This window comes from Ostrea edulis, chromosome 6, assembly GCF_947568905.1.
Source record: "Ostrea edulis chromosome 6, xbOstEdul1.1, whole genome shotgun sequence".
Lineage (NCBI taxonomy): Eukaryota > Metazoa > Mollusca > Bivalvia > Ostreida > Ostreidae > Ostrea > Ostrea edulis.
In genome coordinates, this window is record NC_079169.1 from 75,505,572 (window position 1) to 75,521,310 (window position 15,739).

The 15,739-nt window shown below is 34.2% G+C and overlaps 1 protein-coding gene across 1 annotated transcript; it reads right to left on the minus strand.

The window, feature by feature from the left end:
- Positions 1-747: 747 nt before the first annotated feature.
- On the minus strand, positions 748-11,562 carry LOC125648097 (ras-related and estrogen-regulated growth inhibitor-like). Its single transcript, XM_048875020.2, has 6 exons — positions 11,521-11,562; positions 11,215-11,332; positions 4,497-4,627; positions 3,764-3,957; positions 1,762-1,885; positions 748-1,391 (listed from the first exon to the last, which is right to left on the minus strand). Exons 2-6 carry the CDS (start codon positions 11,267-11,269, stop codon positions 1,254-1,256), a joined length of 642 nt encoding a protein of 213 aa, XP_048730977.1. The 5' UTR covers positions 11,270-11,332; positions 11,521-11,562; the 3' UTR covers positions 748-1,253.
- Positions 11,563-15,739: the final 4,177 nt, after the last annotated feature.

Genomic DNA, 15,739 nt, shown 5'->3' on the forward strand with positions numbered 1-15,739 from the left:
TGTCTCAACAAAATACTAGTACTTTGTTAATAGGAAGACAATATTTTAAAAAATTATTATAGATATTAAAAACGTCGAGAATATTTTGTTTATATATGGGAAGACAATAATTTTTTTTTATAGATATTAAAACGTCGAGTGCCTGTGAATTATACATGTATCTATATTACCAATATTTTGCCTTTGATATCTCCACAAATTGTAATGATAGCCATTTCCTTATAAATGCGTTGCTGTTGTAAACAATGCGCGTATGAATAAAGATAAATATAGTACGTCTATCTTAACGGCCGAGAATTCTTACAAAATTGAAAGTAGAATGTAAATATAAGAAATAAACTTCATTTTTGAAACTATATGAGGGTATGTCTAATGAACGTCCCTCAATTATTTTCGAAAAGTTTATTTCTTAAATACACGCCCTTCAACAAGCGTGAAGAAAGGGTGTTGCTTTCATTCTGTATATCTGTAGTAAGTAAAAGCTGGTAGTATTTTTTTTTGCTTCGGTCGATGTTGTACAACTTTGGTTTTCTTCCTGGTCATTGTCTCAGCAAACGTTAACGCTTTCACTAGGACCTTTGAGCTCCAGGAAAAGATAATGTTATTAACAAATGATTATACAATGTAAATATAGTTTGTCAATAGTTACATTTAAAATCACACCTTGGTTATTTCACCATGATAGTTTGTGGAGACAGGGTGATGTAGAGCAATACTCCGAACAGCGACACACAATGGACACGGTAGTTACTATGCTAGTTTTATTTTCACGTACTACATGTAAGTATTTCAATAACTAATGTACATGTACATGTAAAAACAAAACCAAAAAAAAAAAAAAAAACATATTATTTATTTATGACATAATAGTAAATGGTACCTTGATATAAGGTATTTCTATCACAAACGGAAAAGTTCCTCTCTTGGAGGATTGCAGGTATTAGTATTAGCTAAGGAAGTGTTCCCCTCGCTAGTTTGTTCATGACACAAGACTACACATTTGTAAATAAAACAAATCAATAATTATTGCACACACATTTAAATTTACCAAAGAAAATTCACTGATTGATTCTCGGTGAAGAATTCGGTGAATATCATTAATGGAATGTACGCCCATCAATATGAATCGTCATGAAATTAATGTAAATATAGAGAAATGCATGGCAGAGACCTCGTTAGACTGATCTCAAACTGACCACTGAATCGCAGTCGTTTTAATGGTACATGTATTATGACTGTATAATGCCCTGTATTCACATGGTAGACGTCCGCTCTCTAGTAAACACACTGAAACGTCTCCTTAAAGATGCTCGAATTAATTTTGGAGAACCAACGGGAGCATGAGAAAGTTTCCGTTGTCCTTTGGATGACAAATCTTTTTTCTCACTTATCTGTAAAGGAACAATGTTGTGTTATTTAAATAATCAATTACACTATTATGATAATAGATTATGTACCAGCAGACTTGTATTAGTTATGCACAAAGCAATTGGTGTTTGCTTTCCAGATTAAAAGAAATATTTTCTAGAAAACAGGAGAACTGCAGTTTGCAAAAATGATCCAAGCAGTGTTGCAAATCGCAAAGATCTCGTTTATTTGTTAATTAACCCAAAACCTGGTAGAGTAATGAAAAATAACAACAAAGGACACCATAGCTACCGTATTCCAGTCGTCAAATGTTACATAATATTGGTAATTATGATTATAAGTGTGTAAAGTTCCACCTTATCACAGAAAGACACGCGAGGGGAGCACACTCACCTTTCTGATGAGCTCGTGGAACACGCGTTTGATGTTCTCCGTGTTGGCGGAGGCCGAACATTCCGTTACTAGGTATCCATCTCCTCGCCATTCCAGCTCTTCTCGGGATTGTTTTGCAACCGTTCTGAAAAGGGGACACAAAAACAAATTCTATCAACGAAACTTATGTGGTTCGTGGTCTGTATATAGATTGCCGATTCCTTAGACATCTTCTTTTTTTATTATAGAAGATACAAAACAGATCGGCACAACAAGAGCTCCGCAATGCGGGACATATCCCCTCGTAATGAGTGTCTACAAACTTTTCTTATGAAGTTCCATCGTGACCTTGAAACTTTTGATCCAGAAATCAATATGTTGATTGTTTGTTTGTGTTACGTTCCGTCGAAAATTTTTCACTCATATTAATTTTAGACGCTGCCAACTGTAGGTGAAGCATCACAAATCTTGACCTATGCTTAGCACTCAGGGCCGTAGCAGTGAGGGTTCTTTATCGTGCCAACGCCTGTCGCAATGCGGAAACTCCGTTAACACTGTCCCGTTCTGAGCGTTTGGCGAAGGAGCCATCACTACCTATATTTTGACGCGGCCATAATAGCATATGGCACAAGCAGGGCTCGAGCTCACAACCTCTACGTTACGAAGCGAACGCGCTACCACCGAGTTACCGGTCCAAAATCAATATGGTTTGTCAATCGAGCAGAAATGTATGGAGCGCCAAATTAACATAAACTCAAATAATTGAAGATATCTTTAATTATTTGAAGATATCATCAATTCATTTGATGCTCGCAACAATTGAATTAAAGATATCTTCAAATAATTAATGATATCTTCAATTCTGAATTATTGCGCGCATTAATTGAATTGATGATAGCATTAATTCTTCAGCTGAATTGATGCGCGCTTTAATTGAATTAATGATCTCTTCAAATGAATTAATGATATCAACAATTGAATTGATGCGCGCTACAATTCAATTGAAAGAGAGCCATAATTGATATAATGCGCGCATTAAATCAATTGATGAGAGCATTAATTCAATTATTGCTCTCTTAAATTGAATTAATGATATCTTTAATTCATTTGAAAAGAGCAATAATTCTTTTAGAGAGAGCAAATATATAATTAAAGATACCTTGCATCTTCAATTCAACATATCCACAATTGAATTAATGATATTTTAAATTGAATTGTTGCTCTCTTTACAAGAATTGATGCGCGCATTAATTCCTTATACAAAAGCATTGTAAATTATTTAAAGATATCTTCAATTGAATTAAAGAGATCATCAAATTATTTATACCGAGCTCTAAATTAATTATTGCGAGCACTATTTCTACTAAATTGATGCTCTCATCAAATGAATTGAAGAGAGCAATAATTGAATTAATGCGCGCATCAAATCTATTATAGCTCTCATTAATTGAATTAATGCGCGCATCTATTGAATTGATGAGAGCAATAATTGATTTAATGCGCGCATTAATTCAATTAAAGAGAGCAATAATTGAACTGATGATATCTTCAAATAATTGAAGATATCTTCAATTATTTGAGTTTATGTTAATTTGGCGCTCCATAGAAATGTGGCCTGTTGAGTGTTTACAAGTTCATTGTTACACACATAAACGGAATGAATTGCGAGGAGATAATGAATGAAATGGCTTGATGAAAGTGACCACTTCTTTCTTTCATTTGTTTAAATGCTAATAATGGAATCGTTGATGTGATAAAAGTTACATATTAATGCCCGATTTCCATAAATGTGTCATTTAGTAAACCAGTCATCATCAGGAATGCTGAATACTTAAGACAACTGTTAAGAATATGCTATCCTGATCTGACTCGTCGTTTGTAAACATGACTAAATAACAAATCCAAAAGATATACAGAAAATATTAGCAAATGACCTTGAACAGCTGTTGATGGTTAGATAACATTTACACTCTGCGTGTCAAGTGTGGGTAGACTATCAAAATTTTACTTTAAACATAGTAACCTGGAATGTTCTAAGTCACATTTGTTTCCCAGTAAAACCATGGGGATGGCCTGATTCGGTTTCTTTTCTTTCTTCAGCCAGTCCATGACTACTTCTGCTATGTCGAAGCTGTTCCTGTCCGTTACAGAATAAACGATAACAGCGCCATCTATTTTGTGCAACCAATCTTTTGAGGATGACTTTCTATCCAGGTTCTGTAAATATCTTTTTAATATTAGCAATGTCTCGGTCTATAGGAAGACGAGATATAAGAGATCATTAAAGATTAAGGGGATACTTAGATTTAAGCAAGTAGCATGATTAAGAGCACACATTTTGGTATCGTATTACAAATATGCATCACAGGGGTTCAATTCCTCCCAGCTTGTGAAATTAATCATTTTAAACTTAATTTTACAAACTTGAAGCTAACCCTCTTTATACGCGTCAAATTTAAGTAGACAGGAAGACTTACCACATAAACCTACAAGTCACGAATTTAAGAATCTATCTTATTTTTATCATTATAGAATACATTTTTTCAGTCAAAGGCTGAATAAAATGTCAATTTAAAACCGAAACAAATTTAAACGTATAAATTGTGAAGGGACAAATCATTGAAATAAATTTGGATTCTTTCAATGAAAATTATTGTTAAAGTTCACAGATTGGCATTTCACAATGCACGTCACCTGGTTTACATAATTGAAAACCGATATTACGTGTAATTTATTTGATATATATTTTGACATACCTTTCCAGCAACGTCTGTTATTTTAATGGACACTTGCTTTTCATCTACAGTCACATTTCTTTCATACGTCACTTCCTCTATGGAGGCGTATTCACTCAGATACCTTCCGGTCAAAAATCGCACCACAATAGCTGAAAAATGCACAGTACCGATCGTTTTATCATCTTGCATTGCTTTATATATATGTGAATGAACATGTAGACTCATTCATAATGTGAATTGTGTGTGGAAACAATCGATAGATAACATACCCTGTCCCTTAAAATGGTACATGTGATTTCTATGAAAGTCCCATTGTAATACACCTTATGAGATTTGCATAAATTATTTTCAGACATGTTCTGTATTGGTGTAGTAGACTTATAGTCTGCAACTCTTGAACGCGTGTGTTTTATAAGTCGTAGACGATTTGTACTTTCAAAAATGACCTCGGGGTTGGAAGTCTCTTTAACTTTATCTGTACTTACATAGCAATTAATATCCATCTATACGGATTATAACCGTGATATGAATCCATGCTATTTCTGTGATAGATTTCAAGACGTATCAATGAACTGGAGGGGGAAAAAACTATCTATATTGATTTATCTAACGGTGATTAACATTCAGGCTAAGCTCCTTATTTCTATACTTTTCTGATAAACACTAAAGAGCACAAACGAAATAATTGTTTCGAGTGTAGGTTCAATGATTGCACTTCTACAACGCAGTTGTTTACACGACCTAACATCTGAATGTTTCTAATTACTAAACAAAAAGGTTTATTTTTCACAGAGAAGATCCTGTAGTACTAGTAAACACGTTTTGATGATAGCTGAATCATTATATCTACAAGAGAAGGGGGAAATTGTTTCTTTTGGAAACTTATTTCTGTTAATGACCTTGTTTTGAAACACAGATTGGACAGAATTTACCCCCCCCCCCCCTTTCAGTGGAATGGTTAGGTTTAATAAAAAATAAACTCAGTCAGAAAATATTCAAGAAATCTAAAATATTCAAAGTTTGAATGAAATCGTCGTTTAGATTCAGTTCGTGAGAACGTAAAATCGTGATCGTTGAACACTCTGAAAGACTTTCGAAAATATTTTAATAGCAAGACTTTTGATTTTGCAGTAGAGGCTTCTAGCGTAAGGACGCAAATTTTAATCAGACACACAGGTATATACATGTATACCAGAAATTGTATTTAATTGTCCAATCAATATATCACCTTAAGTTTACATTTCCAATGTTTTTGTCTTTGATATCTCTACAAATTGTAATGATAACCATTTTTTCATGAACGCTATGCAGTTGTAAATAATGTGCGTATGAATACATAATTACTTGATAAATATAGATATAGTATGCCTATTTTGATAGCTGGGAATCCCGACAAAAGTGAAAGTAGAATGTAAATATGTAAGAAATGAATTTTAATTTTTGAAAACACATGTAATTTTTATGTAAAGTTGATTTCACTGAAACACATTCGAAATTCATAATGAAAGTACATGTATTACAACTATGAGATATCTGTGTTATTTCTTATAAAAACATCAAGCGTAATTGGAAAAGTAGAACAAACATGACCATTCGAACATCACCAGTGTTTACAGAGAGAGAGAGAGAGAGAGAGAGAGAGAGAGAAAGAGAGAGACCTAGTGTCGATTCATATAATATGTATGGCAGCATATAAATGCTTCAATCTATTCAAATCCAAATCTTTTTACTCGCTGATTTTGATTGGATTCGTAAACACCTGAAAACAATTCAGTTGTACAGTAATTAACTCCTGGATAATCCTAAAGTTCATGACCTGTCTAGTTATTACTATGAAAAAATGCAGAAAAACACCAGTCATCCATCAGTTAGAAAAATAACGACTGACAAAGACAGATAACCGATCAGCCAGACATATTTTCTTTTGAACTAATGACTTCAGAATTAGTTTGAAGATTTTCTTGAGACGAAAACACGGGCCCTCACTGAAATTTCAACAAACCCTCTTAAAACAAAGGATACCGATTGTAGGAAAAAGGTTTTGATGCAATCAAATTAAAATTAAATGTTCGAAGATTGAAACATATTATGATACATTAACTTTTATTATTTCACCTTAAAGTACTACACTTCCGAAGTCGAAAATCCAATTTACTAAAATTACTACCCTTGTTAACAATGAACTTTACAGCATCACATTCATGCATGAAAGGGCTAAGAAAGGAATTTACACTGATTGGTAGCATTGAGATAAGTAACGATAGAAATGAAGGGATATCTTGATTGGACAATATTAGCCATTATTCACCGAGGGTTTTTCCTCTGATCACTTCCCCAATGCTTGTAAATTACTTCATTCTTGAAGAAAATGAAATCTGATTTTACTTGAAATTCGTTTAAATCTCAAGCATTGTATTTCTGATTTGAATATTGTTTTGGAGGTACATATTCTTGTAAATTGCAAGAAATTGAATTTTTTTTAGTTTGTCTGTTTAGCTTCTCCAGAAGCACTAGACCAATTTCAACCAAACTTAGCAAAATGCATCCTTGGGAGAAGGACATTCGGGTTTTTCCTTCAAATAATTTAATTTCACATGTAACGCACAATTTGATTGGCTGAAACTGATGGAGGTACATACATTATTTTGTATAATATAACTTGCTATGGGGGCACACACCCTTGACAACCAGCAGCTGGAACTACTTTCTTTACTTACATGACATGATACCTGCATGATACATGTTCATTTATATCCAACAAAATCAAAATCTCACTATGCTTTCAAAACAATAAATAATTTTTCTAATTTGTTGGTTTAGTTTGTTTTGTTTTTTCCAATTCAACACAACTTTACCATACATGTACCTTGAATGAACAAAATAAACAAAAAACTATACTTGGGGCATTTTTATTGATGTAATTTGTCATACGTCGTCTGCTATCTGTAAACAGTCAGTGTGGGGGACTTCGATCTGAATTGTGATTTTTTTATGTCTCCACATCACTAAAAGATGTATAAAATTAAATGAAAGGAGCATTTCTGACAGATAAAAAGGAAAACTTTAATTGGCTATGCTTCAAGTACACATTTACATGACAACTTCCTGACACAGTGCAGATTCAAGTTTGTTAAATTCATGACCCCTGGGGGTAGGATGGGGCCACAATAGGAAATCAAGGTTTTACATACAAATATATAGGGGAAATCTTTGAAAATCGTCTTCTCAAGAATCACTGGGCCAGCATAGTACATTTACATGAAAGCTTCCTGATAAAGCGCAGATTAAAGGGTTAATTGTTAAACCCATGATCCCCGGGGTAGGGTGGGGCCACAAAAGGGGATCAACGTTTTGCATACAAATATATAAAGAAAATCATAAAAATCTTCTGATGAAGAATCACTGGGCCAGAAAAGTTTACATTTACAAGAAAGCTTCCTAGGAATCAAAGTTTTACATATAAATATATAGAAAAAACCGTTAAAAATCTTCTCAAGAACCATTTAATAGGCCAGAGAAGTTTACATTTACATGAAATCTCAAAGGAGTTTTTATTTTATTTGAGCAGTCAAAATTTTAGTAAAATCAAACCAAATTCAAGTTTCGACTTAATTTTTTTGCGAGTCGTCGGCGACCAAACGTGCCGTAACAGGCCTGTGCTGTGTAACGTCTGAAATATTGAAATACTCAATTAAATCCTTATACATGTACAGGGAAATATCACAACCCCGTGTGGGCATTATTTAAGGGTCATCACACGTGATAATTTAAATAGTTCGCCTTAATACACATTATCATTCTCCTCTGTGAGTCTAAATCCTACATTATCTGTGTTATATTGAGTCTGTCTGTATTATCTGTATAAAAGAGCTTTGATGATCACATGCAACTCAATAAAGAGTTCGTTACTATTTGAGATTGACAGCTATGTTGAGATTAACTTATCATACCTTCAATTTTTATCTGAAATTACTCGAGATTCAGACGAGGTATCGTTGAATAAACATAAACGTTTTTTAATTTACTGTATATTGGCACAGTAAAATATCCTTCATGGCTTTCATATTTAATTTGACATACATGTAGAGTACTGTCGCTCCAATAACATTGGTTTTTAGTAAACAAATTAAATAAGAAGCATTATGCATCGAATTAAACAGTTATTTGAAAATAGATATAAGTTATTGTGCAGAGTTTTCAATTTAAGTTTTGCTTTTCTGTTCACTTATGGATATCTTCTCTACATTTAATTTCTGTAACCCCCCCCCCCCCCCATTCGTAACTCATTAGCTATAAGCATGATTACACGGAAACGTGTATGCGCCTCTTGTTGTTACGCTATACTACAATATCTACATTTCCAGTGTTTTTGCCTTTGATATCTGTACAAAGTGTTAATGATAGTCATTTCCTCATGAATGCGTTGTGCACAGTTGTGAACAAAGTGCATATAAATCTTAATAAATGGAGTATGTATATGTCTATTTAAAACGGATGGAAATTCCCACATATATGAATGTAAATATCATATATATCTTTCAGTTTTGAAAATACATGAGGCTATTATCTGCAACGCTTTACAACGCTTTACTTTTCCTGAAGGCCTGCATGTATTTTTATTTCTTAAATATGTCGAGCTATGAAATCTCGTTTTATGCTTAGATTACACGCTTACATTTTAATGACAACTTAAAGTGATAAATTACAATTAGTCACCGATTAATTTGGACAAGTTGTTCTAATCCTAGTGATTAATTTGTACTTGTCAGCTTTCTACAGGTCACTATAAATATTACTTTTGATGTCTTGATGTGTGGGGGAAAATGAATATCGAATACCTCAGGTTACCTTCTTTAGGGATAACGACGTGCTGTTATAGACTTGTTCAAGACAGGGGTTATAAGTCATCATTGCCACGGAGAAATGGTATTGCCTTTTTTTTTTTTTTTTTTTTTTTTTTTTTTTTTTTTTACAAATTCGTCGTTCAAAATTGACGGTTTTTTGGATGACTTGCTAATTAATATCGGCTTAAATCAGAAAGAATAAGTTGACAAAAGGCAAACTGCCAGTTAATTTTATTGCCAACTTCATAAATTATCTTTGATGCTTGCTGTAAGATTGGTTTTTATATGAAATCTGATTAAAAGGCTACATGTAATTGAATTATATTAATTTCAGTACAAAGACGCCATATATTACTCCAGGTGCAATATTGAAACGCAGGTTATCAAAATGTTTACATCAAGGACGACCTGTAAATGCGATTTTTCTACCCTTCCGGAAGTTTTCAATCATGCTTCACTATCTACATCAAAGAAATATATAAACGTGGTTTTTGCCCAATAAATTCTCAACATGATATCAAGATGGCAGTTTTATTTCAAAAATTCACAGATCAGTGTATTCGGTTCAAGATCATGGCGTTTTCATAGGAATTATGTGTTGTTTTTAATCATCTTTATGGCTCTGTGTTTTTTTCTTCTCCGTTGGACTGTAAATTGAGAGAAAATATTTGATGTTTATCAAATTTTCAAAAGATTGTTAAAAATATCTTCATTTACACGAATAATTTTAGTTAATGATACGGATGTGTGATTAACCTTGACCTTTCACGTGTGATTCTGTAAAAACTTACAGGAATGATTGATTGATTGTATCTTGTTTAACGTCTCACTCGAGAATTTTTCACTCATATGGAGACGTCACCAAGATCGGTGAAGGGCTTCAAATTTAGGCCTTTACTCGACGCTTATGGCCATTGAACAGTGAGTGTTCTTTAGCGGGGCGGAGTGAACTGAAAACCCTTGGCTAGCGAAGATGGAAACGTCGCGGTTCTTTCTAAATTGAAATTGATTTCTTATATTTTATTTCTATCGGAATTCCCAGCCGTTAAAATGGTTGTACTATATTCATCAAGATTCATACGCACATTGTTTACGACTGCCATACATTCATGAGGAAATGACTAACATTACAGTTAGAAAGGAACATGGGAAATGAAATAAAATATTTATATCAATAGGAAAAAAAATTAATGTACATGTGTAGTACAATGTAAAGAGACACGAATAATTCAACTGTTTTCTGCACTACTTTGGGAATTCTAAATATTGTGAAACATGCACTTTTCCCTTTCCTTCTGAATGATACATGTATATATTACTAATACCTGAAGTCATGTCTTGTACATTCGTCAGAAATTAAAGTTTTCAATCAAATGCATTCACTGGCAGGTTTAATTAGTGTCATAATAAAACAAATGTTCTTGATCATGTAACCTTGTCTGATGAACAGAGACATTTAGGCGACTCGTAGACGTTGAAAACATGACATCATGTACTTTACTGTAGCATTCAATTCGTGTGATAATAAATATAGCTCTGAAATTTCAAACAATGGTCACTTCCTCTTTATACTGAGTGCCAGCTATTGAATAAACCCGAGCTCGAAGGTTTCATAAGAAAATGAATGAAAGAACTAGAATACGTAGGGTGTGCATGTGTGCACGACAAGAAATTAAAACCCCAAACAATCCACTCTTGGCAAAAAATGGAGAGAGAAAAACCCAATGGAACTAAATGCAATAGTAATCATTGCAGGGTCTACATAGAGTTATGGATACATTTCTACAGAATATTTCCTGTTAGATAATGGAATTTAGAGTCACGGGGAGGAAAATAATTTTTACAATAACGATCATTAACAATTGAAATTAATGATTAAAAGATCAAATTACCTGTTTTGCCGACTCCTTCCTTCCCCAGAACCAGGATGTTGATGGGTCCTTTCATTTTTTGACAAAGTGTTTCATGGGAAAAATATCAGGACCACGTCATACTTCCTATTCGTGTCACCTGTTAAATCGGGTTTTTTTTTTTAATAAAAAAAAAAAAGGTTGAATGTTTAACGCATTCGATCATTACATAATCGCACAACAAAAATCCGTCTGTCAACACCAATGCCCACTGTCTAATAAGACTTATACATGTACTTGTCAAAAGAAAACGATTTCGAGCACCAAATCTGTTCTGTAATAAATTACCTGCAGTTCAAGGCGAGTGTTGTTAATTGAACAGCAGTTTACGAAAACGTGTGTGGTTGTTTAGATAAGAGATCGCCAAACAGCGAATAAAAGTGTACTGTAGTATCAAGCCTCTAATGGGTGAATCTTCATGTGTGTGTGCATGTCTGTGATGTGGTGGGGGAGATTTTGTGGTTTTAAAAGTATTTCCTCCCGGATTTTGACAGAGAATATAGGCCAAACTTCAAGATAAACTGCAATTATCAAACAATTTAATTTCACGTCAATTTACCGTCCAAGTAAATACAAGCAACATTCTTTAAGATTGTTGGCAAAAGATGGCCCATCTATCTTTCTCTCTTGGCAAGTGCAGTGGTGAATTTCTAGTGATAAATCGGGGGATTAAATTGTGCGATATCATCACACAATATATATCGAGCTGTATAGATTTAGAAACGTAAATAAATTACTTTAGGCCATTCTGCAACATACCAGGTACCGACAAGCGGTTATTACACCATTGCTTTCAAAAAGCCAATTTTTGAGGTGTGTATACTGAAACTCCAGAAAAAACTATAAACATCACAAACTTGTTAATTATCCACGCAATGTTCAAAATGCTGTCTAGTTGCTGAATATATGTAATACCTGCAGTTATGAATGTTTATCAAATATTACTTGTATTTACAATCACATACTCAACAACGCCCTAACTATAGAGTGTTTTCCCACAAGAAAGGGAAGGGGTCCAAACAGCCGTCATTACTGGACAAAAAACTTAAAATAAACAAAAGGCCAATGCGCCACTCATCTGTCACCTTGGACCTATTGTTGTTCAGCTTTTGTAATTTGTAAAAGATTTTGTAATTTATAATTATTCCCATGAAAAAAAATTGAACCCATATTGTGGCTCCAACCTAGCCCCATAGGATCACGGCATAAACGTGGTACAAGGTTATCAGGTAAATAATCATGTTATGAAATGTAAGGTATTGTCAATGCATATACAACATATGAAAGCACTACCTTAAACAGTTCAGAGGCTATTGCCTAGCTTAACTTTTATTCAAAGTAGGTCAAAATCCAAGGTCAAAGTTACAAGGTCAAAAACATTGGTACCAAAAGTAAGGTCTTGTCACAAGGAATGCATACACGAAATATGAAAGATATCTCATTTACCATTCAAAAGTTATGACTGAGGTTAAAGCTTCGGTCAAAGTTTTAAAATTTGGTTCAAATTCCAAGGTCAAGATCACAATTTCATACATAATGGCATCAAATTAAATTTCTTGTCAGAAAGAATATATGTATCAAAATATGAATGCACTACCTTAAATAAATCAGGAGATATTGTCTTGGTTATGTTTTCTTAAACGTCGGTCAAACTCAAAAGGTGAAGCTCACAATGTCAAAACTTCGGTACCAAAAGAAAGGCGTTCTCACAGAGAATATACTTATGGAATACAATAGCCCTATCACTCAACATTCAAAGTTATGAGCAAGGTTCAGGTTTAACACAGACAGACACACAGGACAAAAACAATACCCCCCCCCTCCACCGGACATAAAAAAATCTTGAATACACAAAACTTAAGAGCGTTTGTATTTTGATATGATTTAGTGTGGTCCTACTAATCTTCAACAGGATTTGTTTTAATTAATTCCCTGTATATTCCTTTATCAAACTTTGATCTCCTATTATGGCCCCACTCTACCTTTGGAGGCCCTGCATTGAACAACCTTGAATTTGCATCTGAAGATGTTTGATTATGAATATGACTTAAAATGCCCCTGTTGTTGTTTTTTTAATCAGTTTCTCTATACATGTATTCCCATACAAAATTTTGATCCCCTATTATGACACCATCCTACCTTGAGGGTCATGATTTCACACAAATTTAAGATCTGCGCTGTCCCTAAGTATTCCTATGTTTAACTTTGATCCCCTATTGTAGTTCCACCCTACCCCCGGTCGCCATGATTTGAACAAACTTTAATCTATATATGACGGGAAGCTTTTATGTAGATTTCAACTTTTCTGGCCCAGTGGCTTTTGAGAACAAGATTTTAAATGACCCATCCTATTTTTGCCTTTTCTTGATTATCTCCCCTTTGGAGAAAACATGGGTCCCTCTTCATTAAAACAAATGTGAATCCCCTTTACCCATGTTTAATTGAAATTGGCCCTTGAACAGATTGAATGAATCTTGTTTAACGTCCCTTTTGAGATTTTTTCACTCATATGAAGACGTCACCAATACCGGTGAAGGGCTTCAAATTTAGACCTATGCTCAGCGGTTACGGCCTTTGACATTCACACCTGATGCCGAGCGTTTGGCGATGGAACTGTCACTACCTGTTTTAATGACTTAGGTCTGTCGCGGCCGGGATTCGAACTCCGACCTTCCACGTGCGGGGCGAACGCTCTGCCTCAAGACTTCTGAGACGGTTACCTTGAAAAGGAGATTTTATAAGATGTCAATATTTTTTTTTTTAATAATTCCTAATTATCCCCACTTCAAAAAGGGCGTGGCACTTCACTTGAACAAACTTGAGTCCTCTTTACTCAAACATGCTTTGCAGCAAGTTTGGCTGAAAATATCCCTGTGGTTCTGTAGAAGAAGTCAAAGATGTTAAAAACTTACGAACAGACGGACGCCGGACACAAACAGTGATTAGAAAAGCTCATGTGAGCTTAAAATGAACTATATGTAGTTTTTAGATATTTGGTTGTGGTCGTATTTATTGACTGTGTTTGTAAATACTTAACGTCGGTGTGAATGTATGATTTATGGTCGAATTGATAGGTGGCATACACCGCAGTCATATAACCATGCAATGAACACATATACAGTGTAATTGTTTTAATCCAGGACCACAAACACCAAGGTTATGTCCACATTCACCCCACCTTCTGAATGCATAAGAGAAAGGGGAAGGGCCCATGAGTTTTGTGCCTATGTGTTAATGTTATTCCATTTAGTTCTATACTTGTAAGATTATTATGTATGTACCCACAAAACATAAGAATAATTATTACACGGTATTTGCTAGTGGAGGAGCACCCCTAAAATTTTCAAATTCAAGATTGTTTAGAGAGAAAAAAAGATAAAGGAAGCAATCATTTTTTCCACTCTCAGAAAATAAATGACAAGATCTTTTGATCTGTTGTTACTTTTATCGAGAAAACTTTATATTATTTTCAAATTTAAAAAAAAACCCATTAAAAGAGTCATTTTATTAATTTCACCTTATCAAATATGGCAGAAAATAGTAAAAATAATTATACAAGAGACATAAATCAAGCCCTATAAAACCCATGAGTCCCCATACTGAAAATTAATGCTACACATACATGTAATACCCATGTAAAGAGTAAGAGAGACTTGGGGTACTTTTATGGAAGCCGGTTAGTGCTAAATGAGAAAAATATTTTATCTGGCAGCTGCCAAATAAATTTCCAGTGGCTGACAACCCACAACCCCCCCCCCAAAAATAATTAGCTGGCGGCTGCCATATATCTATCTGGCGAACTCCATATACACACTAGTATCTGGCGGCCTTCGTGGTTTTATTTGACGGTCGAGATCGCCAGATACTTATATGATGGCCGCCAGAATAGTTTTATGCGCAGTCGCCAGATATTCATTTGGCAGCCGCTAGATAAAATATTTTTCTCACCTCTCACCAATCGGCCTCCTTATATTACACTTGTATAACAATAAGTATTTAGTAAATGATTAACTACATGTATCTTCTATTCAAGTGCCTATGGTCCGGAAACACAAAAAAAATTATGACATTACGTGAACAACTTCCGGGGGAGGCGGGTCCGGATCCCCCAATAAATTTCATATTTGCAATTGTCTTCAATTCTGTCATGAGGGGGGAGGGCGGTCAGTTGAGACCATACAGTGTCAGAAAATAAATGTTTGTCCATGAAGAATTCAATAATTAAGAGCAAACCGTTCAAAAAGTATGATTTGAAGATTTTTAATGGATTGATGAATGAGTGATTTAGCTTACCCTGAAGAAAGTAATGTCCAGTTTCCTCGAATTCTTAAATTATCTAAGTAAGTTTGAAGCATCATGATCAAATGTAAATTAACTATGAAACCTTAACATCTGAACGTTTACAATCTCCAAATGGAAACAAAGTAAAAATACCTTATTTGAGGAGATAAATCCATATTAATTTGAAAACAGGGCTAGAAAAACTTGACATACGAGGGCGAGTCAA